The sequence below is a fragment of the Lepidochelys kempii genome, chromosome 9, assembly GCF_965140285.1.
Source record: "Lepidochelys kempii isolate rLepKem1 chromosome 9, rLepKem1.hap1, whole genome shotgun sequence".
In the NCBI taxonomy this organism is placed as follows: Eukaryota; Metazoa; Chordata; order Testudines; family Cheloniidae; genus Lepidochelys; species Lepidochelys kempii.
The window spans coordinates 55,891,269-55,919,082 of NC_136388.1; the positions used below are offsets into that span (position 1 = coordinate 55,891,269).

The 27,814-nt window shown below is 49.1% G+C and overlaps 1 protein-coding gene across 4 annotated transcripts in view; it reads right to left on the minus strand.

Moving 5' to 3' along the window:
• Positions 1 to 24,263, minus strand: part of SNED1 (sushi, nidogen and EGF like domains 1) — a 123,927-nt gene extending 99,664 nt beyond the window's left edge. For all 4 annotated transcript variants that reach the window (XM_073360484.2, XM_073360483.2, XM_073360486.2 and 1 more), the window contains exon 1: positions 23,649 to 24,263. In XM_073360484.2, coding sequence (XP_073216585.2) covers positions 23,649 to 23,852 — 204 coding nt within the window. In that variant the 5' untranslated portion in view covers positions 23,853 to 24,263. The remainder of the gene's footprint in view (positions 1 to 23,648) is intronic.
• Positions 24,264 to 27,814: the final 3,551 nt, after the last annotated feature.

Below are 27,814 nucleotides of genomic sequence, written 5' to 3' on the forward strand. Positions count from 1 at the left end.
AGATCATAGAATCATAGAATATCAGGGTTGGAAGGGACCTCAGGAGGTCATCTAGTCCAACCCCCTGCTCAAAGCAGGACCAATCCCCAATTAAATCATCCCAGCCAGGGCTTTGTCAAGCCTGACCTTAAAAACTTCTAAGGAAGGAGATTCTACCACTTCCCTAGGTAACGCATTCCAGTGTTTCACCACTGGAATGCATTACCTAGGGAGATGGTAGAATCGCACACCCTGGGAGGTGGTAGATCGCACACCCTGGTTCTCATGGGAGACTTCAATCACCCTGATATCTGCTGGGAGAGCAATACAGCAGTGCACAGACAATCCAGGAAGTTTTTGGAAAGTGTAGGGGACAATTTCCTGGTGCAAGTGCTAGAGGAACCAATTAGGGGCAGAGCTCTTCTTGACCTGCTGCTCACAAACCGGGAAGAATTAGTAGGGGAAGCAAAAGTGGATGGGAACCTGGGAGGCAGTGACCATGAGATGGTCGAGTTCAGGATCCTGACACAAGGAAGAAAGGAAAGCAGCAGAATACAGACCCTGGACTTCAGAAAAGCAGGCTTTGACTCCCTCAGGGAACTGATGGGCAAGATCCCCTGGGAGAATAACATGAGGGGGAAAGGAGTCCAGGAGAGCTGGCTGTATTTTAAAGAATCCTTATTGAGGTTACAGGGACAAACCATCCTGATGTGTAGAAAGAACAGTAAATATGGCAGGCGAACAGCTTGGCTTAACAGTGAAATTCTTCCTGATCTTAAATACAAAAAAGAAGCTTACAAGAAGTGGAAGATTGGACAAATGATCAGGGAAGAGTATAAAAGTATTGCTCGGGCTTGCAGGAGTGAAATCAGGAAGGCCAAATCACACTTGCAGTTGCAGCTAGCAAGAGATGTTAAGAGTAACAAGAAGGGTTTCTTCAGGTATGTTAGCAACAAGAAGAAAGTCAAGGAAAGTGTGGGCCCCTTACTGAATGAGGGAGGCAACCTAGTGACAGAGGATGTGGAAAAAGCTAATGTACTCAATGCTTTTTTTGCCTCTGTCTTCACGAACAAGGTCAGCTCCCAGACTGCTGCACTGGGCAGCACAGCATGAGGAGGAGAGGACAAGCCCTCTGTGGAGAAAGAAGTGGTTCGGGACTATTTAGAAAAGCTGGATGTGCACAAGTCCATGGGGCCGGATGCGTTGCATCTGAGAGTGCTAAAGGAGTTGGCAGATGTGATTGCAGAGCCATTGGCCATTGTCTTTGAAAACTCATGTCAATCCGGGGAAGTCCCGGACAACTGGAAAAAGGCTAATGTAGTGCCCATCTTTAAAAAAGGGAAGGAGAAGGATCCTGGGAACTACAGGCCAGTCAGCCTCACCTCAATTCCTGGAAAAATCATGGAGCAGGTCCTTAAGGAATCAATTTTGAAGCATTTAGAGGAGAGGAAAGTGATCAGAACAGTCAGCATGGATTCACCAAGGGCAAGTCATGCCTGACTAATTTAATTGCCTTCTATGATGAGATAACTGGCTCTGTAGATGAAGGGGAAGCAGTGGATGTGTTGTTCCTTGACTTTAGCAAAGCTTTTGACACTGTCTCCCACAGTATTCTTGCCAGCAAGTTAAAGAAGTATGGGCTGGATGAATGGACTATAAGGTGGATAGAAAGCTGGCTAGATTGTCAGGCTCAACGGGTAGTAATCAATGGCTCCATGTCTAGTTGGCAGCTGGTATCAAGTGGAGTGCCCCAAGGGTCGGTCCTGGGGCTGGTTTTGTTCAATATCTTCATAAATGATCTGGAGGATGGTGTGGACTGCACCCTCAGCAAGGTTGCAGATGACACTAAACTGGAAGGAGAGGGAGATACACTGGAGGGTAGGGATAGGATACAGAGGGACCTAGACAAATTAGAGGATTGGGCCAAAACAAATCTGATGAGGTTCAACAAGGACAAGTGCAGAGTCCTGCAATTAGGACGGAAGAATCCCATGCACCGCTACAGAATAGGGACCGAATGGCTCGGCAGCAGTTCTGCAGAAAAGGACCTAGGGGTTACAGTGGACGAGAAGCTGGATATGAGTCAACAGTGTGCCCTTGTTGCCAAGAAGGCCAATGGCATTTTGGGATGTATAAGTAGGGGCACTGCCAGCAGATTGAGGGACGTGATCGTTCCCCTCTATTCGACACTGGTGAGGCCTCATCTGGAGTACAGTGTCCAGTTTTGGGCCCCGCACTATAAGAAGGATGTGGAAAAATTGGAAAGAGTCCAGCGGAGGGCAACAAAAATGATTAGGGGACTGGAACACATGACTTATGAGGAGAGGCTGAGGGAACTGGGGATGTTTAGTCTACGGAAGAGAAGAATGAGGGGGGATTTGATAGTTGCTTTCAACTACCTGAAAGGGGGTTCCAAAGAGGATGAATCTAGACTGTTCTCAGTGGTAGCTGATGACAGAACAAGGAGTAATGCTCTCAAGTTGCAGTGAGGGAGATTTAGGTTGGATATTAGAAAACCCTTTTTCACTAGGAGGGTGGTGAAACACTGGAATGCGTTACCTAGGGAAGTGGTAGAATCTCCTTCCTTAGAAGTTTTTAAGGTCAGGCTTGACAAAGCCCTGGCTGGGATGATTTAATTGGGGATCGGTCCTGCTTTGAGCAGGGGGTTGGACTAGATGACCTCCTGAGGTCCCTTCCAACCCTGATATTCTATATTTCTATGATTCTACTGTAGAACCCAGGGGCCCTAATAATTGAATCTATTGTGCTAGGCACTGCACAACGCAGAGTGAACTCACAGGTGAATCACGGGCATTTGGCGTTACTTGTATTTGTTAGGTGTTACTTGTACATGTACTATTAGGTAGAATGGATTGGGATTTTCAAATTGACAGTGTCCCTTTTAGGGTCCCATGGTAGCTAGCCAAAGTTTTCTGCCTTTACTCTATAAAGGCAGAGAATGCACTGATGCAAATGGACATTGGGATGTCCTTGAAAATGGCCTGTCCATGCAGTTTGGACCAGAATGAGCCAGTTTGGGGAATATTCTTTCTGAAGAAATTGGGATTAAGATGAATCCCTTGACTGGATCACAGCTTTCTCTTCCCCTTAAAGAATTCAGGGTGGAAAGCTTACCCCTGCATGTTCTGACAGGAGAGACTGGCCTGAGAAAAGCGTCCCCTTTCTTCTCAAGGGAGAAACCTCTCTCTGGTAAGGAGAAATTAAGAACGTTTCCCTTCTGTGCTGAAGCAAGAGACCGTTTGGTGAAAACAGCCCCTAAACAAGAGCTGGGAAAAGCACTCTTAACCAAAGGTGGATGAGTAAACCTGACGCTGCGCAGGAATGCCTGGTTTGAAGGTTTTTAATCCCTTGTATTCTGGAGGGGGAGATCCGAGTGAGGAAACAAGGTCTCACACAGAACTGGGGAAATACCCCTCTTGGGGAATGTGTATTGAAAGCGTAACCCTGTGTATTCCTCAGGGGCACAGAACATCCTCCTCCTCAGGAATGTATTTCCCATAAGCAGGGAGACCTTATCTTCTCTACTGCAGCTTTTCCTTTTTTGTCTTTTTGAGAGTCCTGAGAAAGCCACCAGCTTCCCTCTGAAGAACTGACAAGTTCTCATCATCCCCAAAGGCCAGCTGGCCTCCACCACTAACACACTGGACCCCCGCACAGCTTAGACCCCCCTTTTCCCTTTGCCTCGCCAAATACAAAGAGAAGGGAAAACTGTGAAGGGCTAGAATGGAAGTGGAGTGGAGTGGAGGTTCCTGCGCCATCCCAGCATCCTCTGTTGCCCCTGCCCAGAGCATCAAGGGGCTCCTTATGAGGAAACAAGAGGCGTGAAGTGGACGGCAGCACGGCCCTGGTGTCACAGCGAGAAGGGCTAAGGCATGAACTGGAGGAGACAATTCAGGATGTTGGGGAGGGGAGAATGAGATAGGTGTGAGGAGACAAAGGAAACAAAAGCACGGTGAAGAAGAGAGAGAGAGACACTTTCAGCCCATGTTGCCAGAGCCAATGGCACTGCAGCCGCTTACACACAGACTTTGGCCCAGAGTAAGATAACAGGAAGAGAGAACAAGAGCCAGCAAGACAGGTGGGGAGAGGGGTGAAGGAGCAGCTCCTCCTCAATGGCCTTTGTCTTTAGGAAGTGGTAGCAGGGGGACATTGAGGCCTTAGTAAGTGCTGTCCTAAGTGCACCATGGCTGGGTGTGGTAGGCTACAGATGGTGCTCTAAGAGTTGGTCTGGTCTACACAGGCAAACACAAAATGTGCAAGAACATAGGCTAGGTGCAACTGGGCTGTGATTGGCTTTTCCAAGAGGGAGGTAACTGTAAAGCCAGATCTCCAGCTGGTATAAATCAGCCTTGATTTCAATGGAGTGACACCGATTTACACCAGCTGGGGATCTGGCCCAACTGACTACAATGGAGTGACACCAATTTACACCAATGGGGACTCTGGCCCACAATGTAAAAAGGCCATAGCGAAGCAGGTAATTTTAAGACCTCCCAATCAGTGATTAAAGTAAACTCCAGTGCAAACCAACCCCCTGGTAACAGCACCTTCACTTCTCAGCCTGAGTTAGCAGCTGGAATCTGGGGTCATTCCCTGTTGTGCCGACTTTGGCTAGCAATGACCTGAATGTTAAACACACCTGCTCTCTGCTGAAGTGCTGAAGGGCAGGCTGACTTTCATAAAGTAGACAGGTGGCAGAGCTGCAGAATGACAGGGTGGGACTGGCTCCTGAACTGAAGCAAGGAGTCAAGCTGTCTCTATCCATTGTGGAAGTGGAGGACAGGCAGATATATCACATGTGCATGCATCTCTTTTAGTGCTGTGCAAACATTGCATGACCAATAGAAGTGCATGAGTCTTTCTGGCAATAGGTTTTATCCAGCACAGCTGTATCTCTGCCACATTAAATCCCATATCTGACTTGAATGTGCCCTGGTTACGATTCTCATTTGGGCACCTCCCTCATTAACCAGGACATGGAGTCTTGCTCTCGGCCTGGGGAACAGAATTTTGTTCCCTCCTGCAGCACTTTTCAAAAGGGAGGCACATGGAATTGGAAAATAGCGCTCCAAAAAATTTCCCAGTCTTTTTCCTTTTTCTCAGGAGATAAAGCCCAACCCCTGCTGTAATACCCCTACCAGACAGCTGGTCACCTCAGCAAGGTGAGGAAGACATCGGATCAGGCAGAGCTGAGCTAGGGCACCTGCACCAAGCTTTTAACCCATGGCAGGACAGGCTCTCTTCCTGTTCAAAAGCACCGAGCTGCAAGGTCATGTTATTTCTCCTAGATTTTAAGGCCAGAAGGGGACAATTAGATCATCTACTTCAGTGATCCTCAGACTGAGGCTCGTGAGCCACAAGTGGCTCTAAAATGCGTCTCCTGTGGCTCTTTGCAGCAGATGGTATTAAAGCCCCATGTGATTTAATTATTGACCAATCTAAGTTATTAACCAGTCAGGATGTGCTTTTACTATGTTATTAACCAATTATAGTTAATAAAATAATAATACTTGGTCAGTCATTTTGCTGGGAGAATTATATATATATATACACACACACACACATATATACTAAACTAAATATTTCCGTGCTGTACTGTTTAAATATGAATATATGGTACTAAAGAAAATAAACAATGAATTCACACTCCTGTGGTTCTTTTGGGTAATGCTGATCGCTAAGTTGGCTCTTAAACCACTGAGGTCTGAGTATCACTGATCTAGTTTGACCTCCTGTATATCACAGGCCAGAGAACCCAGTTACCTCTGCTCTTGTATAGAAAAATTGAGCCCTTGCTCTTGTATAGAAAAATTCCTGGATGACTGGGGCCAGTACTCCAGCTGGTGTAAATCATCTACAGCTCCATTGGAGTCAATGGGCCAGATCCCCAGCTGGAGTACTTTGATCTCAATGGTGTTACACTAATGTACACCAGCTGGGGATATGGCCCCCTGAGGCCATCAGTAGCAATCATAGACCTCGTTCCTTCCTCCTGCACAGAACCAGTGCAAGGCTGAGGCCCCGCTGAGGTCTTACTTGAGGCCCACAGTGTTTAAGTAGGATGCTGAGTGGTGCCTCAGCCTTTTTCAAGGCCCCTGCATGGCCCCTCACAGTCACCAAAGCCTGAAATAACATTGTGAAACCTGGCCCTGACTCTCAGGAGCGGGGAATGCAGATTCCAGTCACAGAGACTTGTTGGCTCTTTAGAAGTATTCCCTTTGTGCTGCCCCCATGCCCCCTGCAGCACATCACCACAGGGATGAGTGACCTCCCGTTCCAGTAGCAGAAGAATCGTTCATGGGAAGGAGGTGGTGCTTGGAAGCGGGACAGGTTTCTTCCCATGCTACAGGATTGGCCAAATTCAGACCTGGTGTAAGCAAGTAACATGCTACTGAAGTCAGCCGAGTTGTGCCTGCTTAACCACATCTAGATTTAGCCCAGTGAATTGAGTCTCTAAAACCCAGTTCAGGCACTGACCGATCTGCAAGCACAGAAGGCCTGGTAGGTTCTGGGTCACCAGCGGGACCTTAGCCATCATGGAGCTGGATTTTCATAGGCACAGACTGATGGCTGAATAATACTGAGAAGCAGGGAATGATTCAGGGTGCATGTAAGGTATGTACCCAAATCACTGGCCTCTAGGAATCGTGCAGCTCTGGGACCTCCCAGACACTTCTGTGGATACCGAACTCTAAGACCCAAGGGAAGAGGAGCATTTGAGAATGCCTGCTCTCTGTCAATTCATCACCCAGCAACTTGGTCCCCAAGACTGCAAGCCTAGCCATTCCTATGGGCCCCCTCCATTTGCCAGCACTCTCACCCTCTCTTCTGCTAGCCACATGCCCTGACGGCTTCAGTGTTCTACATAACCTAAGAGCTCAGTGAAAACTCTCTCCCCCTGATCCTGCTTGTGGTACCCCAAGGAGCTCTTTAAAGGGGTCTGGTTTTATCATCCCCAGCTGGCAAAGCACAGGATCAGGGCAGGTAGAAAAACCTAAGCGGGCAGTGGCAGGCATGACCCCATGCTATGTCCGCTCATAGGCTCCTCCGCACAGAAGGGTTCTCTCTGCTTATCCGTGCTGCGTCAGCAAGCTGCAGTCACGGTTCCCTAGGGGACCCCCCAGCCTGTCTCCTCAGAGGTTCCCTGCAGCTTTGCAGCTGCTTTGCAATGTTTTGGCTCAGGTTTCAATCAATCATTGGTTTTCCAAACACATTGATTTCCTCAGCTCCCCCAGAGCACTGGCTTGAAACAGTCAGAGGTTTAATCCCAGAGGTTAAAAAAGAAAGAAATCCCTTGCCTGAACTTGGTTGCTGGCTGACTCAGGCTGCCCGCGATAGGGTACAAGGCCAGTAATGCAAGGCACCCAACAAGAGCTGAAATCAAGGAAGGGAGGGAAGCAGGAGCAGTCAGCTGGAGCCCCAGCTGATGAGCATGACCACTCCCACTGGGGTCAGTATCTGCCACACTCCTGGCAGATCCTGTCGCCCACCTTCCCTTTTGCACACTTGTCTCTTTCCCTATGCTGCCCCTCCTTGTTGAGCCCCCAGGTTTGTGCTCCAGCAGCCCAGTGTAAGCCCTGATTATGCTGCTCAGTGACACAAGCTTCCTATGTCCTGTAGGCTGGTCCTAAAATGAAATGGGGAGGGTAATCTGGGATGCCACATCATATTTGCTAATTCTGAGCAGTTCAGTGACAAACTGTTACCTGACATGAGTAACTGCCCTGGCAATTAGCAACACACACATGGTGTGTGGTCCAACTGCAGAATGGCTAATGTTGCTTAATTCATTAGAAGCCTCAACAGTTTGGAAAGGAGAAGCCCTAGGACCCCTGCAGAGGCCAGCTTAACAAGCAGGCACTGCCCATGCCATAGAGCCATGACCGACGCTGACCTGGGGCCTGATCCTGCACCATAAATTCAATGGATTTTAGCCCGTGGCTTTAATGGGAGCAGGATCAAGCTGAAATTCATCACATTTTCACTTGGGGTCCTCAGGGTCAGAATTTTCAGACAGTCTCAGCACTCACAACTGGGGGCAATTTTCAAGAGCTTAGCATCCATCTGCCCCCATTGAGACAAACAGAGACTCCCCGCACTGAGACAAATGGCAACTGAGCTATTGAAAAGTTAACCCTTCATGCTGGATGATGAGTACCCAAAAGTCTACCCCCACATGTCTTCCCTCCTCACATTTCCCTCCAGTGCCCTGCCATCATCTCCATGGGCCAAGTCCTGATGTCTGGACTCCATCTGGATTTAGTTCTTAGTCAGGCAAAGTTCCACTGGACCAAATTCTGGTCCCATCACAGTCAAGGGACTTTTGTCGCTGGCATCAGTGGAACCAGGGCTGGGACCACTGATTTCCACACTTGTTTCCCTGAGTATTAAGGACTGGATGATGCCAACATTTGTCCCTGTGCATTTTAATACCCCTGCCTAGTGTCTCTCCTAAGTGGCAAGGCGAAAGCAGAGGAACATACAAATCTGTACTCCGGAAGCAGTTAACTCTTTTGCTGCTTGGTTTGAAGAGCCAGATTCTGAGACCTTTACTCATGCTAGGTACCATCTTACTCCATAGGTGCTCTCATGAGTTGAAATCCTGGGCCTATTGAAATCAATGGCAAAACTCCCATTGACTTCAGCAGGGCCAGGATGTCACACAGGCATTATTCCACATGAGTAAGGGTATCTGGATCCAGCCCAGAGTTATCTGAATAATCACACGTCTCCTATTGCCCTGGAAAGTCAGTGTAAAGGTGGTGCTTATGGTGCTAGTCACCATACAAACAGAACGATCTTGGTAGAGTGTGGCAGGAACTCCAGGAGATTGGAGGGTTTCTACGGAGCAGTGTGGATCCTATGCAGGGTGAGCACTCCTACATGTAATAAAGAGAACACTAGGCATTTCCATTGCTTCTTCCACTGAAAGCTCTCAAAGCACTTCAGAAACAATAGCCCAAACCCTGTTAGGTAGGGCAGCCTGAGCCCCATTTTACTGATGGGACACAAAGGTACAGAGACAGGCGGGGTGATGTATCCAAAGCCCCACAACACATTGGCGGCAGGGGGGAGCTTCAAATCTTCAGCTCCTAATTTCCAGGCACATGCTTTGTCCTAAATGCAAGCTTCCAGCAAGCCTCTCCTGGGCTTCAGCTCAGCACGGTGTGCCAGTATGTGCTTTGGGTTACAAAAACAGACCTGATTCAGGAAAGCAGCTCTGCTCAGGACTGCACATACACACATGCTTAAGGCAAGTGCTTTCCTGAATCAGAGCCTTGTTGAATTGATGCCTTAGACCTAAACTGATGATTTAACTGGGAATTGGGAATTGGTCCTGCTTTGAGCAGGGGGTTGGACTAGATGACCTTCTGGGGTCCCTTCCAACCCTGATATTCTATGATTCTATGATTAAACATCAAGCCTGTGGAACTCCACAGAGCATGAGAATGGATCCCTCTGCTGGGTCATGGCCTACAATTGTGCTGTACAATTTGATGGGAGAAGTAGATTGGAGGTGGAAGACTGACTGCATGGAAGGGCATCTGCAGTGCTGATGGCACATGTGCACCTTATGATGGACCAGACATTGTCTTTGGACAGAGGCTGTAGGAGAGCCCACAAAGCGTGTGACTGAGGGATGGCCCAGTCCCATGAAGAAAAAGCTCTTGCAGTTTTCTTGGAAGCAGCACAATGCTATAACAGTCCAATGATGCAGATTATTATTCCCAGTTTGGTTCCGGTCTCTCCCTGTGGATTGGAAGGCCCTCCCCCCAGCCCTCAACATCTGCATGTCAGTTTTCAATCTGGCAAAAGCCTTATGACATCTGCTCAAATGCTGACATTCCCACAGCCATGCAGAAATGCTGAGCTCTCACATGAGACTGAGCACCAGCTGGGGTTTCAAGCGATCACAGAGATATGTGCATTGAAACACCCAGCTCTTCAGCCCTTTCTGTCGCTGCCACCATCTTGGATTTCTAACAAATTACATAGATTAGACAAAATCTTTGTTAGTTTACCCACTTAGGACTGGGCTGTCCCTTGATCCTGGATCCTGCTGCACTGACAAAGGAAATCCCTTAACACGAGGAGCAATGGTCCTGGTTCTCTCCTTTCTGGCCCCTGGTGGTGAAGGTGGCAGCAAAATATGGAGATCTGAACTCCTGTGAGCCTCAGATAGACTCACAGATGTTAATGCCAAAAGGGACAATTGCCATCATCTAGTCTGGCCAGAGAACCTTAGCCATAATCTGTGCATCAAGCCTGGAACTTCTCACTGAGCTACAGCATCTCCATTAAAGATACCCCATCTTGACTGATAGATTGCGTGATGGAGAACCTAGCACATCCCTGGGTAAGTTGTTCCAGTGATGAATTACCTTCACTGGTTAGATACTTAGATGCTAGCTAGGAGTGTCAGTCCACTCAGTGACTGGTTCCACATGGAGGACAAGAGCCTATTACTGTTACCAGCAAATAAAGTTATTCCTTTAGCTCAAGTAGTAGAGGCATATGGTTTGGTGCTGAATCTCCAGACCTGTGATGACATGGTGGGATTGGTAGATCAGGAACACGTGGGGCTGATTCTTGCCCTGCACCTGGCGTTGTCATTTACATTGGTGCAGAGAGTGCGTAACTCTCTGCCATTCTGCTCTGCTAGCAATCTGATGTAAACGTCAGCACAAGGAGCGGAGAATCAAGCCCCATTCAATCTTCTAGGGTATAATTTATAGGTCATATCTTTATATTTCTTCTCCCTCAGGGATATTTGGAATGAAAACAAGAGCTTTGTCTCTGAATAGTCAGCATGGATTCACCAAGGGCAAGTCATGCCTGACTAACCTAATTGCCTTCAATGATGAGATAACTGGCTCTGTGGATGAGGGGAAAGCAGTGGACGTGTTATTCCTTGACTTTAGTAAAGCTTTTGATACAGTCTCCCACAGTATTCTTGCCAGCAAGTTAAAGAGATATGGGCTGGATGAATGGACTATAAGGTGGATAGAAAGCTGGCTAGATCATTAGGCTCAATGGGTAGTGATCAAAGGCTCCATGTCTAGATGGCAGCCGGTATCAAGCAGAGTCCCCCAAGGGTTGGTCCTGGGGCTGGTTTTTCTTCAATATCTTCATTAATGATCTGAAGGACGGCGTGGACTGCACGCTCAGCAAGTTTGCAGACGACACTAAACTGGGAGGAGAGGGAGATACGCTGGAGGGTAGGGATAGGATACAGAGGGACCTAGACAAATTAGAGGATTGGGCCAAAAGAAATCTGATGCGGTTCAACAAGGACAAGTGCAGAGTCCTGCACTTAGGACGGAAGAATCCCATGCATTGCTACAGACTAGGGACCGAGTGGCAAACTGCAGAAAAAGACCTAGGGGTTACTGTGGATGAGAAGCTGGATATGAGTCAACAGTGTGCTCCTGTTCCCAAGAAGGCTCACAGCATTTTGGGCTATATAAGTAGGAGCATTGCCAGCAGATTGAGGGACATGATCATTTCCCTCTATTCAGCATTGGTGAGGCCTCATCTAGAGTACTATGTCCAGTTTTGGGCCCCACACTACAAGAAGGATGTGGAAAAATTGGAAAGAGTCCAGCAGAGGGTAACAAAAATTATAAGAAAAGGAGTACTTGTGGCACCTTAGAGACTAACAAATTTATTTGAGAATAAGCTTTCGTGAGCTACAGCTCACTTCATCGAATACATGCAGTGGAAAATACAGTGGGGAGATTTATATACACAGAGAACATGAAACAATGGGTGTTACCATACATACTGTAACAAGAGTGATCAGGTAAGGTGAAATATTACCAGCAGGAGGGGCGGGGGAACCTTTTATAGTGGTAATCAAGGTGGGCCATTTCCAGCAGTTGACAAGAACATGTGAGGAACAGTGGGAAGGGGGGAATAAACATGGGGAAATAGTTTTACTTTGTGTAATGACACATCCACTCCCAGTCTTTATTTAAGCCTAAGTTAATTGTATCCAGTTTGCAAATTAATTCCAATTCAGCAGTCTCTCATTGGAGTCTGTTTCTGACATTTTTTTGTTGAAGAATTGCCACTTTTAGGTCTGTAATCGAGTGACCAAAGAGATTGAAGTGTTCTCCAACTGGTTTTTGAAAGTTCTAATTCTTGACGTCTGATTTGTGTCCATTTATTCTTTTACGTAGAGACTGTCCAGTTTGGTCAATGTACATGGCAGAGGGGCATTGCTGGCACATGATGGCATATATCACATTGGTAGATGTGCAGGTGAACGAGCCTCCGATAGTGTGATTAGGCCCTATGATGGTGTCCCCTGAATAGATATGTGGACACAGTTGGCAACGGGCTTTGTTGCAAGGATAAGTTCCTGGATTAGTGATTTTGTTGTGTGGTGTGTGGTTCCTCAGCTCTCAATCCCTAATGCCCCTACTCTACTTGCGCTACACTGATGATATCTTCATCATCTGGACCCATGGAAAAGAAGCCCTTGAGGAATTCTACCATGATTTCAACTATTTCCATCCCACCACCCACCTCAGCCTGGATCAGTTCACACAAGAGATCCACTTCCTGGACACTATGGTGCTAATAAGCGATGGTCACATAAACACCACCCTATACTGGAAACCTACTGACCGCTATGCCTACCTAAATGCCTCCAGCTTTCATCCAGACCACACCACACGATCCATTGTCTACAGCCAAGCTCTGCGATACAACCGCATTTGCTCCAACCCCTCAGACAGAGACAAACATCTACAAGATCTGTATCAAGCGTTCTTACAACTACAATACCCACCTGCTGAAGTGAAGAAACAGACTGACAGAGCCAGAAGAGTACCCAGAAGTTACCTACTACAGGACAGGTCCAACAAAGAAAATAACAGAACGACACTAGCCATCACCTTCAGCCCCCAATTAAAACTTCTCCACGTGGGCACCAATGATACTGCCAAGAATGACCTTGAGCAGATCACTGCGGACTACGTGGCTCTGGGAAGAAGGATAAAGGAGTTTGAGGCGCAAGTGGTGTTCTCGTCCATCCTCCCCATGGAAGGAAAAGGCCGGGGTAGGGACCATCGAATCGTGGAAGTCAACGAATGGCTACGCAGGTGGTGTCGGAGAGAAGGCTTTGGATTCTTTGACCATGGGATGGTGTTCCATGAAGGAGGAGTACTGGACAGAGACGGGCTCCACCTAACGAAGAGAGGGAAGAGCATCTTTGCGAGCAGGCTGACTAACCTAGTGAGGAGGGCTTTAAACTAGGTTCACCGGGAGAAGGAGACCAAAGCCCTGAAGTAAGTGGGCAAGCGGGATAACGGGAGGAAGCACAGGCAGGAACGTCTGTGAGGGGAGGTCTCCTACCTCATACTGAGAATGAGGGGCGATCAGCAGGTTATCTCAAGTGCCTATATACAAATGCACAAAGCCTTGGAAACAAGCAGGGAGAACTGGAGGTCCTGGTGATGTCAAGGAATTATGACGTGATTGGAATAACAGAGACTTGGTGGGGTAACTCACATGACTGGAGTACTGTCATGGATGGTTATAAACTTTTCAGGAAGGACAGGCAGGGCAGAAAAGGTGGGGGAGGAGCACTGTATGTAAAGGAGCACTGTATGTAAGGGAGCAGTATGACTGCTCAGAGCTCCGGTATGAAACTGCAGAAAAACCTGAGTGTCTCTGGATTAAGTTTAGAAGTGTGAGCAACAAGAGTGAAGTAGTGGTGGGAGTCTGCTACAGACCACCGGACCAGGGGGATGAGGTGGATGAGGCTTTCTTCTGGCAACTCGCAGAAGCTACTAGATCGCACGCTCTGGTTCTCATGGGCGACTTTAATCATCCTGATATCTGCTGGGAGAGCACTACAGCGGTGCATAGACAATCCAGGAAGTTTTTGGAAAATGTAGGGGACAATTTCCTGGTGCAAGTGCTGGAGGAGCCAACTAGGGGGGAGCTTTTCTTGACCTGCTGCTCACAAACCGGGAAGAATTAGCAGGGGAAGCAAAGGTGGATGGGAATCTGGGAGGCAGTGACCATGAGTTGGTCGAGTTCAAGATCCTGACACAGGGAAGAAACCTAAGCAGCAGAATACGGACCCTGGACTTCAGAAAAGCAGATTTCGACTCCCTCAGGGAACTGATGGGAAGGATCCCCTGGGAGAATAACATGAGGGGAAAAGGAGTCCAGGAGAGCTGGCTGTATTTCAAAGAATCCCTATTGAGGTTACAGGGACAAACCATCCCGATGTGTTGAAAGAATAGTAAATATGGCAGGCGACCAGCTTGGCTTAACGGTGAAATCCTTGCGGATCTTAAACATAAAAAAGAAGCTTACAAGAAGTGGAAGATTGGACAAATGACCAGGGAAGAGTATAAAAATATTGCTTGGGCATGTAGGAATGAAATCAGGAGGGCCAAATCGCACCTGGAGCTGCAGCTTGCAAGAGATGTTAAGAGTAACAAGAAGGGTTTCTTCAGGTATGTTAGCAACAAGAAGAAAGTCAAGGAAAGTGTGGGCCCCTTACTGAATGAGGGAGGCAACCTAGTGACAGAGGATGTGGAAAAATGTACTCAATGCTTTTTTTGCCTCTGTCTTCACTAACAAGGTCAGCTCCCAGACTGCTGCGCTGGGCAACACAGCATGGGGAGTAGGTGGCCAGCCCTCTGTGGAGAAAGAGGTGGTTAGGGACTATTTAGAAAAGCTGGATGTGCACAAGTCCATGGGGCCGGATGCGTTGCATCCGAGAGTGCTAAAGGAATTGGCGGCTGTGATTGCAGAGCCATTGGCCATTATCTTTGAAAACTCGTGGTGAACGGGAGAAGTCCCGGATGACTGAAAAAAGGCTAATGTAGGGCCAATCTTTAAAAAAGGGAAGAAGGAGGATCCTGGGAACTACAGGCCAGTCAGCCTTACCTCAGTCCCCGGAAAAATCATGGAGCAGGTCCTCAAGGAATCTATCCTGAAGCACTTACACGAGAGGAAAGTCATCAGGAACAGTCAGCATGGATTCACCCAGGGAAGGTCATGCCTGACTAATCTAATCGCCTTCTATGATGAGATTACTGGTTCTGTGGATGAAGGAAAAACAGTGGATGTATTGTTTCTTGACTTTAGCAAAGCTTTTGACATGGTCTCCCACAGTATTCTTGTCAGCAAGTTAAAGAAATATGGGCTGGATGAATGCACCATAAGGTGGGCAGAAAGTTGGCTATATTGTCGGGATCAACGGGTAGTGATCAATGGCTCCATGTCTAGTTGGCAGCTGGTATCAAGTGGAGTGCCCCAAGGGTCGGTCCTGGGGCCGGTTTTGTTCAATATCTTCAGAAATGATCTGGAGGATGGTGTGGATTGCACTCTCAGCAAATTTGTGGATGATACTAAACTAGGAGGAGTGGTAGATATGGTAGCAGGTAGGGATAGCATACAGATGGACCTAAACAAATTGGAGGATTGGGCCAAAAGAAATCTGATGAGGTTCAACAAGGATAAGTGTAGGGTTTTGCACTTAGGACGGAAGAATCCAATGCACCGCTACAGACTAGGGACCGAATGGCTAGGCAGCAGTTCTGCGGAAAAGGACCTAGGGGTGACAGTGGACGAGAAGCTGGATATGAGTCAACAGTGTGCCCTTGTTGCCAAAAAAGCCAATGGCATTTTGGGATGTATAAGTAGGGGCATAGCCAGCAGATCGAGGGACGTGATCGTTCCCCTCTATTCGACATTGGTGAGGCCTCATCTGGAGTACTGTGTCTAGTTTTAGGCCCCAAACCACAACAAGGATGTGGATAAATTGGAGAGAGTCCAGCGGAGGGCAGCAAAAATGATTAGGAGTCTGGTACACATGACTTCTGAGGAGAGGCTGAGGGAACTGGGATTGTTTAGTCTGCAGAAGAGAAGAATGAGGGGGGATTTGATAGCTGCTTTCAACTACGTGAGAGGTGGTTCCAAAGACGATGGTTCTAGACTATTCTCAGTGGTAGAAGAGGACAGGACAAGGAGTAATGGTCTCAAGTTGCAGTGGGGGAGGTTTAGGTTGGATATTAGGAAAAACTTTTTCACTAGGAGGGTGGTGAAACACTGGAATGCGTTACCTAGGGAGGTGGTAGAATCTCCTTCCTTAGAAGTTTTTAAGGTCAGGCTTGACAAAGCCCTGGCTGGGATGATTTAATTGGGGATTGGTCCTGCTTTGAGGAGGGGGTTGGACTAGATGACCTCCTGAGGTCCCTTCCAACCCTGATATTCTATGATTCTATGATTCTAACACATCATCAAGGATCTACAACCTATTCTGAAGGACAACCCATCACTCTCACAGATCTTGGGAGACAGGCCAGTGCTTGCTTACAGACAACTCCCCAACCTGAAGCAAATACTCAGCAGCAACCACACACCACACAACAAAACCATTAACCCAGGAACCTATCCTTGCAACAAAGCCCATTGCCAACTGTGTCCACATATCTATTCAGGGGACACCATCATAGGGCCTAATTACACCAGCCACACTATCAGAGGCTCGTTCACCTGCACATCTACCAATGTGATATATGCCATCATGTGCCAGCAATGCCCCTCTGCCATGTACATTGGCCAAACTGGACAGTCTCTACGTAAAAGAATAAATGGACACAAATCAGACATCAAGAATTAGAACATTCAAAAACCAGTTGGAGAACACTTCAATCTCTCTGGTCACTCGATTACAGACCTAAAAGTGGCAATTCTTCAACAAAAAAACTTCAAAAACACACTCCAACGAGAGACTGCGAATTGGAATTAATTTGCAAACTAGGGGTGACAGTGGATGAGAAGCTGGATATCAGTCAACAGTGTGCCCTTGTTGCCAAGAAGGCCAACCCCCCCGGCCCCCTGCCATTCCTCACATGTTCTTGTCAACTGCTGGAAATGGCCCACCTTGATTACCACTATAAAAGGTTTTTTTCCCCCCTGCTCTCCTGCTAGTAATAGCTCACCTTACCCGATCACTCTTGTTACAGTGTGTATGGTAACACCCACTGTTTCATGTTCTCTGTGTATATAAATCTCCCCACTGTATTTGCCACTGCATGTATCCGATGAAGTGAGCTGTAGCTCATGAAAGCTTATGCTCAAATAAATTTGTTAGTCTCTAAGGTGCCACAAGTACTCCTTTTCTTTTTGAGGATACAGACTAACATGGCTGTTACTCTGAAACCTGTAAAAATGATTAGGGGGCTGGAGCACATGATTTATGAGGAGAGGCTGAGAGAACTGGTATTATTTAGTCTGCAGAAGAATCAGGGGGGCCCAATCCTCCAATTTGTCTAGGTCCCTCTGTATCCTATCCCTACCTGCCACCGTATCTACCACTCCTCCTAGTTTAGTATCATCCACAAATTTGCTGAGAGTGCAATCCACACCATCCTCCAGATCATTTATGAAGATATTGAACAAAACCGGCCCCAGAACCGACCCTTGGGGCACTCCACTTGATACCGGCTGCCATCTAGACATGGAGCCATTGATCACTACCCGTTGATCCCGACAATCTAGCTAACTTTCTACCCACCTTTACAGTGCATTCATCCAGCCCATACTTCTTTAAGAGAAGAATGAGGGGAGATTTAATAGCTGCTTTCAACTACCTGAATGGGGGTTCCAAAGAGGATGGACCTAGACTGTTCTCAGTGGTAGCAGATGACATAACAAGCAGTAATGGTCTTATGTTGCAGTGGGGGAGGTTTAGGTTGGATATTAGGAAAAACTTTTTCACTAGGAGGGTGGTGAAGCACTGGAATGGGTTACCTAGGGAGGTGGTGGAATCGCCTTCCTTAGAGGCTTTTAAGGTCAGGCTTGACAAAGCCCTGGCTGGGATAATTTAGTTGGGGATTGGTCCTGCTTTGAGCAGGGGGTTGGACTAGATGACCTCCTGAGGTCCCTTCCAACCCTGATATTCTATGAGTTCATGATACTGCGTCTCACATTCTAGCACTTCTTCCTCTTTAACCTCACTCAGCTCCCTCCCTCTCCCTGCCCCCATGGCTTATCCCCGCTTGCCTTCGCTATTGTAATAGTGACTTTTCGCCTCCCCTCTTCTCCTTCCTCCCAGCTTGCCCTTGGTAACATCTCAAGGTGCTGGGATGCATTAGGCAAGGTATTTCCAGTAGAGATAAGGAGAAGTTAGTACCATTATACAAGGCACTGGTGAGACCTCACCTGGAATACTGTGTGCAATTCTGGTCTCCCATGTTTAAGAACGATGAATTCAAAATGGAACAGGTACAGAGAGGGCTACTAGGATGATCCGAGGAATGGAAAACCTGTCTTATGAAAGGAGACTCAAGGAGCTTGGCTTGTTTGGCCTAACCAAAAGAAGGTTGAGGGGAAATATGATTGCTCTCTGTAAATATATCAGAGGGATAAATACCGGAGAGGGAGAGGAATTATTTAAGTTCAGTACCAATGTGGACAGAAGAACAAATGGATATAAATTGGCCATTGGGAAGTTTAGACTTGAAATTAGACAAAGGTTTCTAACCATCAGAGGAGTGAAGTTTTGGAATAGCCTTCCAAGGGAAGCAGTGGGGGCAAAAGACTTATCTGGTTTTAAGATTAAACTCGATAAGTTTAAGGAGGAGATGGTATGATGGGATAATATGATTTTGGCAATTAATTGATCTTTAACTATTCATGGTAAATAGGCCCAATGGCCTGTGATGGGATGTTAGATGGGGTGGGATCTGAGTTACTACAGAGAATTCTTTCCTGGGTATCTGGCTGGTGAACCTTGCCCATATGCTCAGGGTTCAGCTGATCGCCATATTTGGAGTCGGGAAGGAATTTTCCTCCAGGGCAGATTGGAAAAGGCCTTGGAGGTTTTTTGCCTTCCTCTGCAGCATGGGGCACGGGTCACTTGCTGGAAGATTCTCTGCACCTTGAAGTCTTTAAACCATGATTTGAGGACTTCAATGGCTCAGACATAGGTGGGAGGTTTATCACAGGACTCACAGGTGGGTGAGATTCTGTGGCCTACATTGTGCAGGAGGTCAGACTAGATGATCATAATGGTCCCTTCTGACCTTAATATCTATGAATCTATGAATCCCCAAGACTCTGAGCACCACCATTAGCTTTCTCCTGCTGCTACCCTCTGTCACAGCACCTCCTTCCCCCGCCTTTAAGGGCATACATCCCCTCGCTCTACCTATGTCTCTGAGCTCACTGCCTTCTCTTCAGTCACACCCCTGACAGACAAGTCTGACAGGAAATAATAGGGAACCTGACAGGGTGTTATGGAAAGGGAAGTGGGGTCTTGAGACATTACTCCCCAAACCTTCAGGTTTTTGCAGAGAACAGGCTCACGTGGGGTGGTTTGAGCCGTACAGAGACATTACCATTCTTTGTCCAATGCCACATGACTGTCCCATAATGGGTCCCCCCGAAACCTTTCCCTACCCTTTGGCCACCCTCAGCTTGGTTCTTTCTAGTCTGCTCTCCCTACCCTGGGAGCACTCACCCTCTCTTCTCCTTCCCACCCCTTCTCAACCCCACTGCTGTCAGGAATCCTAGTTAGCCATTGCTTCGCACCGGTGCTCCCCCCCATTTCCTGACTACTTGTACCTGCCTGGTCCAGCACAGGCCCTGCACCTGCCCAGAGAGCTGAAGTAGGGATCCTTAGCCCTAGGCCAAGTCCCACTGGAGCCCCGCAGGTCCTTGCTCATGGAAACCTGTCCAAGAATGGGGTCTTCCCTGTGAGCCCTTCAGGGCAAGGAATATGGCTCATGCCACGTGCCCAGTTCAGCAAGCTCCCAGGCGCGTGGCTCACGCTGACATCAATGGGAGTGGAGCGGCCCTAACTAACCAAGCACTGCACAGACTGATTGTAAGGAGGCAGTGTGGTGAGTACATTGCTTTTCACACTGTGGGATGCGACAAGGCATCAGGGGGACGGAAGTTGGGCCACAGGGCCACGGCCGGCTGGGTGCCACACCAAGGAGGGCACGCAGGGAGTCATCAGGGTGGGCGAGAGCGTAGCCCCACCCTGCCCAGCTATGCCCTGACAGCAGCCTGCTGCTCCCCCTCCTCCCCGCCCAGATGGCTGGGCACTTCCTGTGTCTTCTCCCTGCTGCCCTGACCTGACTGCAGCCCTGCGTATTTCAAACCCTCCACAGCCTGCGGGAATGAGAGGCTGTGGACAGGGGGAAGGAATGCCAGGAGCCCCAGGCCCCTCTGCACCATACTGCCATGGGCTCCTCTGGGGATGGAGCCAGCTGTGTCATGCTGCCACCCCGGCCATGAGTCGCCTGTTCCCCTCAGTTAGTCCTTGAGCAGGAGTTGGTTGGGGGAGGGGAGACTGTGATGTGACTCCCACAGAGAAGGGGAGCAAAGAAAAAAAAAAGCTTAGGAATCTCTGGTCTAGTGCTGCATAGGGACTCAGGGGAATTGGGTTCCATTCCTGGCTCTGCCACCAACTTGTAGTCTGACCATGGGCAAGTCCCTCTGCCTCTCTGGGCCTCTGCTTCTCCTCCCACCCTTAGTCTTTTTAACAGCAAGTTCTCTGGCACAGGGACTCTCTCACTGAGAGTTTGTACCTAGCAAAAGGGGGCTCTGGTCTAGTGAAAGTAACGAAAATGGTCACAGGGCTACTTTAGCCCATGTTCCACAGGGGCTGTTCAGCCAGCCCAGAACCACTGGAACACACTGTGCTCTCACCATGCCCCTTGACCGTGCTCCAGCCACCGCTTCGTCTCCCCCAAATGCTCCTGCACCACTGGACGTTGCCTATCACAGGAATCGCTTCTGACAGCTGTAGGTCCCTTTTGCACAGCTGTAGGGTGGCTACATGGTCTTGACCTTGGCTGCTCGTCCAGATCGGAGTTGGTGACTGCAAGGGCATTCCACTCCCTGAACATGAACACCAATTCTAGAGCTGTGAAAACCCTAATTCATCTGGGATGTGATGCTAGATTCACCCTCTGTGCACACTACACACCAAGTGTGTCTGTCCACAGTTACCCTTTGGAACTCATTGCCAGGAGATGTTGTGATGGCCAAAACTATCACTGGGTTCAAAAAAGAGTTAGGTAAGTTCATGCAGGATAGTTCCATCAATGGCTATTAGCCAAGATGGTCAGGGACACAACCACGGGCTCTGGGTGTCCAGATGCTGGGACTGGACGACAGGGGATGGATCACTCAATGATTGCCTGCTCTGTTCGTTGCCTCTGAAGCACCTGGCACTAGGTACTGTCAGAAGACAGGATACAGGGTTGGATGGACCACTGGTCTGACCTAGTCTGGCTGTTCTTATGTTCCAGTCCCTAGTTCAGACTGCCACAGAGACTTTGTGGGGGTTCTCTGGTGTACCTTCCCACCAACTCTGCACCAATGTAAATGTTAAATTGGAATGTCATTTTGGAACACAGTAATTGGGGGAAATTCTGTCTGTTTGCACAAGAAGATGGAAATAGGATGAGCGACTGAATCGCTCCTTCCACTCGCTGTGCTCCCTGTTGGCCCCCCCCGCCTGCTCATCCTAAGGGAACTGATGGAGGAGAGCTGCCCCAAGTGAAACAAGTGCCTCCCTGGTCAGTGATCTCCATGCCAGTCGGTCACCGGGGAACCAAGCGGGCAACCCGAAGCCACTCTCAACATGTAGCAATTGCGAGCGTTCGGCTGCGGCCAGGTACCTCCACACCAGGTCAGCAGGGAATGAATGGGTTTTTTCAATGGAGACCCAGACATGAGACTTTAATGGGAAGCTGACAAACATATACAAGTGATAAGAGCTTCTCTAATGGACCTATATCAGTGGACTGATAAAAACCCAATACAGTGAGCAGATATGCCTGTTCCTAGATTGTCCAAGGACCTGCTGAGTTACCATCCATGAATGGCATTTGGTCAAGGTCTATCTTTCAGTCCAAATGAATGCTCAAAAGCAGGTGAGATGAGGAGATGGCACCAGGGTTTGCAGGTGCAGGCTCTACCTGCATTGCAGATTGTCACCCCATCTGCATCCTCCGCCCCAGCCTTTTGGTGAGAGATTGGGCCTTTGCTAAGAGAGAGCCTGGCCTATAGACCTGGCTTCCCCTTTGGCATCCATTTCCATCCTCTCGTCCTACGACTGCTCACTGAATGGGGACAAGTGAAAAATAAGGCACAAGTTTCCATCAACCTTTGTGAATTACACTTGCAAAAAAAATTCAAAATTTTTTTGGTGAACACTTTCTGTTGTGAATTCAAACTTTCCAACTTGGGAACAACTCAGAACCACGAGCTCAGCATGGAACCAACACCTCAAAAGCTTTGCTCACAGGGCTTATCTCTTAATATGACCCTGGTCGCTCAGATCTGATACGCTCCCTACTGCTCATTTATCTATTGCCCCCCTCCTCCTGAGCTGGACTCTTAATGGGCCAGATCCTCAGCTGGTGTAAATGAGAGTCACCCCAATAGTTTCAGTGGAGCAAAGCCCATTTACATCTGCAGAAAAACTGGCCCATTGTGTCTTATTCCTTGCCAGGGTTAATCATCTTGCTTGATGATAATATTTGAATGGTGGGCGAGAACGAAGCTGGGCAGTGTCTGAGGCATGCTGGACAGGTGTCCTTCAGAAACAGAGTGCCATGGCTGGAGGTTGTAACACTGTCCATACTCTGGCAAAACCCACACTACCAATCATTCATAATGCTAGACTTGCCACCCCCCAAATGCCCTCAGACACACCAAGGCCTGATCTACATTCAAAGCACTCGTTGGTGCAGCCCCACTGATTGGTTGTGATTTCGAAAGGACATTTCTATACCAGCACAAGCCCCAGTGTCCATGCAGTTACACGGGCCTAAAAGTCCTTTTGCCAGCATAGCTTGTTTCGCTTGCCAAACTGGTATAAGCTATCCTGGCAAAAGGCCTTTTTAGCCAGTGTAAGCAGAATCTACACTAGGAGGGTTTGCTGGTATAGCTATATAGCTATCCTGGAAAACCCTTCCTTGTCTAGACTGTACTTCAGTCACAGAGTCTTTGTATCATCAGTAGCCTGTTTGGAATAAGGTGGCAGTTTCAGTCTGGTTCCCAATGGACAGGTGTCCATGTCCCTAAAACCAGCGCCTGTGTAGATGGACTGATTCTCTCCCTGCAGTTCCAGGAGTGGTGGAGCTGCGGGGAAGGGTTGCACTGCAGCAGGCTGTACTGGACCCAGACTCTGCACAACTTCAGTTTCTCCCCTTGCATCTCGCTCCCTCTCACAGGCACCAGGCTCTGACTTGTGGAAAGAAAAAGTCAGAGCAGGGTCTGGGAGAAAAGTGTAGGCTCCCCAGTGCCACCCTGCCCGGTCCCTTCACCTGCCTTGGGGGCTGTTTCCATGCCAAAAGCAACTTGTCACTCACTCTATGTCACTTTTTTTCTCCTGGCTCTTTCTCTCCACTCAGCTTGGTATTCAAGAGAACTAAAACTCTGCCCGGAGTCTCTCTCCCTCTGGGCGAGCTCCATAGAGGGCTTGCCATGGGGGCATAAGCATCCCAACATGGGCAGCGGGCTGGCCACACCATCGTGCCAGGAACTGGCAGCTTGCAGGGCACAATGTGATGCCCGAGCAAAGCCCCTTTGCCAAGAAGCCACCCAGAGCCCTCAGCCTCCTCCAGAACCCAAGTAAAGAAACTACTACTTACATACAGTCCTGTGTGTCCCACTCCAAAGAAAGGGAATTTCACTGAGATCGGTTGAAGCCCGGAGCCTCCATCATCCTGTTTCAAAGTGACAGCGTCCCCCTGCTCCAAGCCAAAGGGGTAAAAGTCAGCCAGAGGCACAACACCCTCGACCCAAACCCATTTCCCCAGGGCTAGGATCACCAGCCAGCCATCCAGGCCCCGCATCTCCACAACACACTGGCTGTCGCTTAGTTTAACTCAGAGTTACACCGGGACTTTTTTTTTTTTGGCTTTCATCAAGCAGAACTTTGCAAAACCTTTCTATCTGTCCTCGCGCAGGCTGGTTGGGTTTTTAATGCTGGTACGATTTGGTTTTGTTTGGAGGGGATGGAGTAGGGAGGGGAATGCGATAAAAAAACAGGCAGAGCTGCAAACTCCCTAGCAGGAATAAAAAGGCACAGAGCTCAATGGTGGAAAAGCCAGAGTCCCCCCGCTTCCCCCCTCCTAGGCAGTGTAGCGTGGGGAGAGTTAGGCACCACTGAAGAGAGCTAGAATCTCTGTATAAACAGAAAGGTCCCAGAGTCGCAGGCCAGTCGCTGTGGGTCTCTCTCCACTGATTCTTCACTCTCAGCTACACTAATGTCTCTGTTTAGCTGAGGGGGGGGGCTGAGGGGGGGGTTCATTCACAGAACAAACTCCACCCCGGCTGGCCATGCTTTAATAGTCAGGACATGGCCAGCCAATCAGGGATCTTAGGGGTGGGGCTATGTAAATGAAAGGCTGTTCTTAAAGAGCGAGGGCCAGAACCAGCAGTTGGGGAAGAAGGAAGGGCTGGGTTCACTTTTAGGTGCCCCCTGCGTGGCTTGCTCCTGCAGTGGGGTGGGGGCAGGGGCAGGGCCTGTGCCAGGGGTTGGGGTTAGCGTACTTGGGGAACAGGGCACAGAGGGAGGGTGCGATGGGTCATCCTGGCATGGGGATGAAATACTCTGGAGGCTTCACTGGCAGGGAGTACTCGGGCACAGCCTCAGGGTTTGCGGGGTTCTCAAACAGGCAGGAGTCCCAGGGAGCTAACAGAAGTATGGGTCTGCTTCTCACCAGGGGCAGAGCCCACATTCACACATGCAGCCTGAAACCCCACTGGGCCTGGGGCTCTGGTGTTTGGCCAAGCCACCACCATCCTCACTCCCCCCGTCCCCCCCACCCGAGAACCCTGATGGTTCTGATCCTTTGGAAGGTGGGAGGGCAGAATTATGTGCCCTAGGGCTCAAAGCAGAGCACACTGGGGTTACAGACTTACCCAGCCACTCACCCACATTACTAATGGGTGCCATTCATTTTGACAGGCTGTGCCAGCAGCATCCAGAGGCCCCTGAGAATGGAGAGCGTAGAAAGCAAAAGACTCCTGCAGCTGCTTCTCAGCAGCTTGTCCAGACTATGGAGCATACAGGCACAGTCCAGGGCCAGCCTTAAGGTCTGGGGAGTTCAGAAGGGGAGATCAGAACCTACATTGTCATTGCTACTGGTGCTGCTGCAGGAAGGGGCTGGCAAGGAGCCGTTTGCTCCCAGTAAGAGAGCAATGTGGAGCTGGCCCAGGCCTGCTAGAATTTGCAGACTCCAGAAGTAGTCATCTGCTTTGACTGTGCTTATGGCCAACCCTGAGTACAGCACTTCAAAGGTGACCCTGTCTGAGTCATATCATCCTGTTCATCAGTCAAGGTCAGGAATTTGAGCACCCCATGCTTCACGACTGTACTGGATTCCCACGGTTTGGGGAGGTTAGGGGGGAAGGACCACATGGGGTAGGAGCCACAGGAGGCATGTGGTTCAATCCCAAGGCCAGAATTCCCATTGCTGAGCCGCTGGCAGGATTATAGCTTCAGAGGTTCCAAGGCCAGAAGGGACAATTGTGATTGTTGGCTTCTAGGAACAGCATCCTGCAAGGGAGAAGCCAACACTGGGTGGGAGAGTCCTGCTCAGACCAGCCCCACAAGGACAGAGACATGATGGCACAGACCACGCGGAGAGGACAGAGCCAGTGGTGCTGGAACAATTTGTATGGTGGGGGTGCTGAGATGCATTGAACCAAACTGCAAACCCTGGATATGATGGAAAACAGGGGGTGCGGCAGTCCCCCCGCAGGCCCCCTAGTTCCAGCACCTATGGTCAGAGCTGATGCCAGCTTCCCCTGGGCAGCATCACCCTGTGGTCACCCTGGATAGCACAGAAACATGGATGAGAAACCAGCTTGCCTTTAGTCTGATTTGGGAGTGAAGAGGTTAAAGAGGCAAAATCTAATTTTAGAGGCTGAGCTGGGGACAGATTCTCACAACTTAACACAAACTCCCTGCAGGAAGCAATTTTTTTTTATAAAGGCTACACACTGAACCCTCCAAAGCCTTTTATATTAACTCTTTGAGGGCCAAACCTGTGAACATCCCAGAACGTAACACTGATAGTGAGCAACCAAGTGGCTATGCAAAGCAAATGAATGTTTCAAGTGGATTTTGGAGCTTGATGTCCATATTCTCCCGCTTTTTAATTAATTTCTCCTGGTTTAATGACTGGCGCACCTAAAAACATCCCATGCAAAACTGCTGTCTGGTAAACGTGTGTGCGTGAACATGATGCACAGCAATATGTGTGTGTGTGTGCTGTGTACGTGCATTTATATGAATGCCTGTGTGTGCGTGTGTACTTGTGTGAATGTCCGTGTGTGTTTCATATATGCATTTATATGTATGCGTGTAAGTGTGCGTGTGCGTGGGTGTTACCTTCCCGCCAACAACAAGCTTCTCATCAGAACTCCAGCCTTATAGAGGTATGTTGTATTCTCGTGGCTGCTGGTTTCTTTCTCTTTCCCATTGCCTGAATTCCTGCTGTCCATTACTGTCCAGCTGTTAACCTCCCCATGTGGCAACAAAGAAATGAATGAACCACAAAGGGATCTGGTCTCACGGGCTCCTGGCCCCATCCTGCTGGCTGTGTCAGGGAGAGTCTCTGCATGATGCAATCAGTAGGAAAGAGGCAGCTGAATGGGCTTGGGGCACTGGGGCTGGAATTGTCTCATTGAGCTTTTATCATTCTGTATTACTATTATTATTGCCTCTTATTGTCTGTTACAGTGGCACCCTGGTGCCCATTCAGGATTGGGCCCCCCATTGTGGGAGGTGCTGTACAAAGAGGTGGGCACACTCCCTGCCCGTAACAGCTTACAGTCCAAAACAAGGGGCTGTGCTTCCTGGCCACACTGCTGGGCTATAGTAAGGGAATCATAAAGGAACAGAATTTGATGAGGCAGCAAATGCCCCCTGCCCTGTCTGTGTGCAGGCTGAAGTGTGGAGAGGTATGCTGGGGCTATGCCCTGAGGCCAGACTTGCCTGTGCAGGAGCTGGGCCCAGCCAGGTCAGAACCCAGAGGAATGTAAGCGTGCTGGGGGAATGGTGCCCCAAGTGCCATGATGACACATGGGCAGGATAGAGCTGATGATGTGCAAAGTAAGGCAGCCCCAGGCTCCTCTGTCAAATGCTCCCCAGCACTACTTGCCCAGGAATGCCTGACCAGTCCCGGGGAATCATAGAATCATAGAATCTCAGGGTTGGAAGGGACCTCAGGAGGTCATCTAGTCCAACCCCCTGCTCAAAGCAGGACCAATCCCCAATTTTTGCCCCAGATCCCTAAATGGCCCCCTCAAGGATTGAACTCACAACCCTGGGTTTAGCAGGCCGATGCTCAAACCACTGAGCTATAAGATAGGAAGACAGGCCGTGAGGCATAATGCAGGAGGGAGAACAGGAAGGCTGCTGCAGCAATCACCCAGTACACCCCAGTCTGGTGTTAGTGTTTGTAGGATGGCTGGGCCACGCTGCATACATACATACATGAGGGGCAGGCCCTGCCCCAAAGAAGGTCCCAGGTAAAGAAACCAGATAGACCCCAGGGGAAGGAAGGATTGTTAGCTCCATTGGACACCTAGTGGCACTGGGCTCAGAGAGTGAGGGGCCAGAGTCTCAAAGGTGCTCTGCTCTCATTTACATACACAAATGGTGTGGGTGGCTCTGTGCAAGCCCACTCAGCCCCCAGCAATGCCCACCCTTCACCAGGGCCACGGAGTTCTCTGCACGCCCTCGCTATGTCCAGTCCAGAGATCACCCCCGCCGTCGGCCCCACAGGCGTAGCTATGGCCTGTC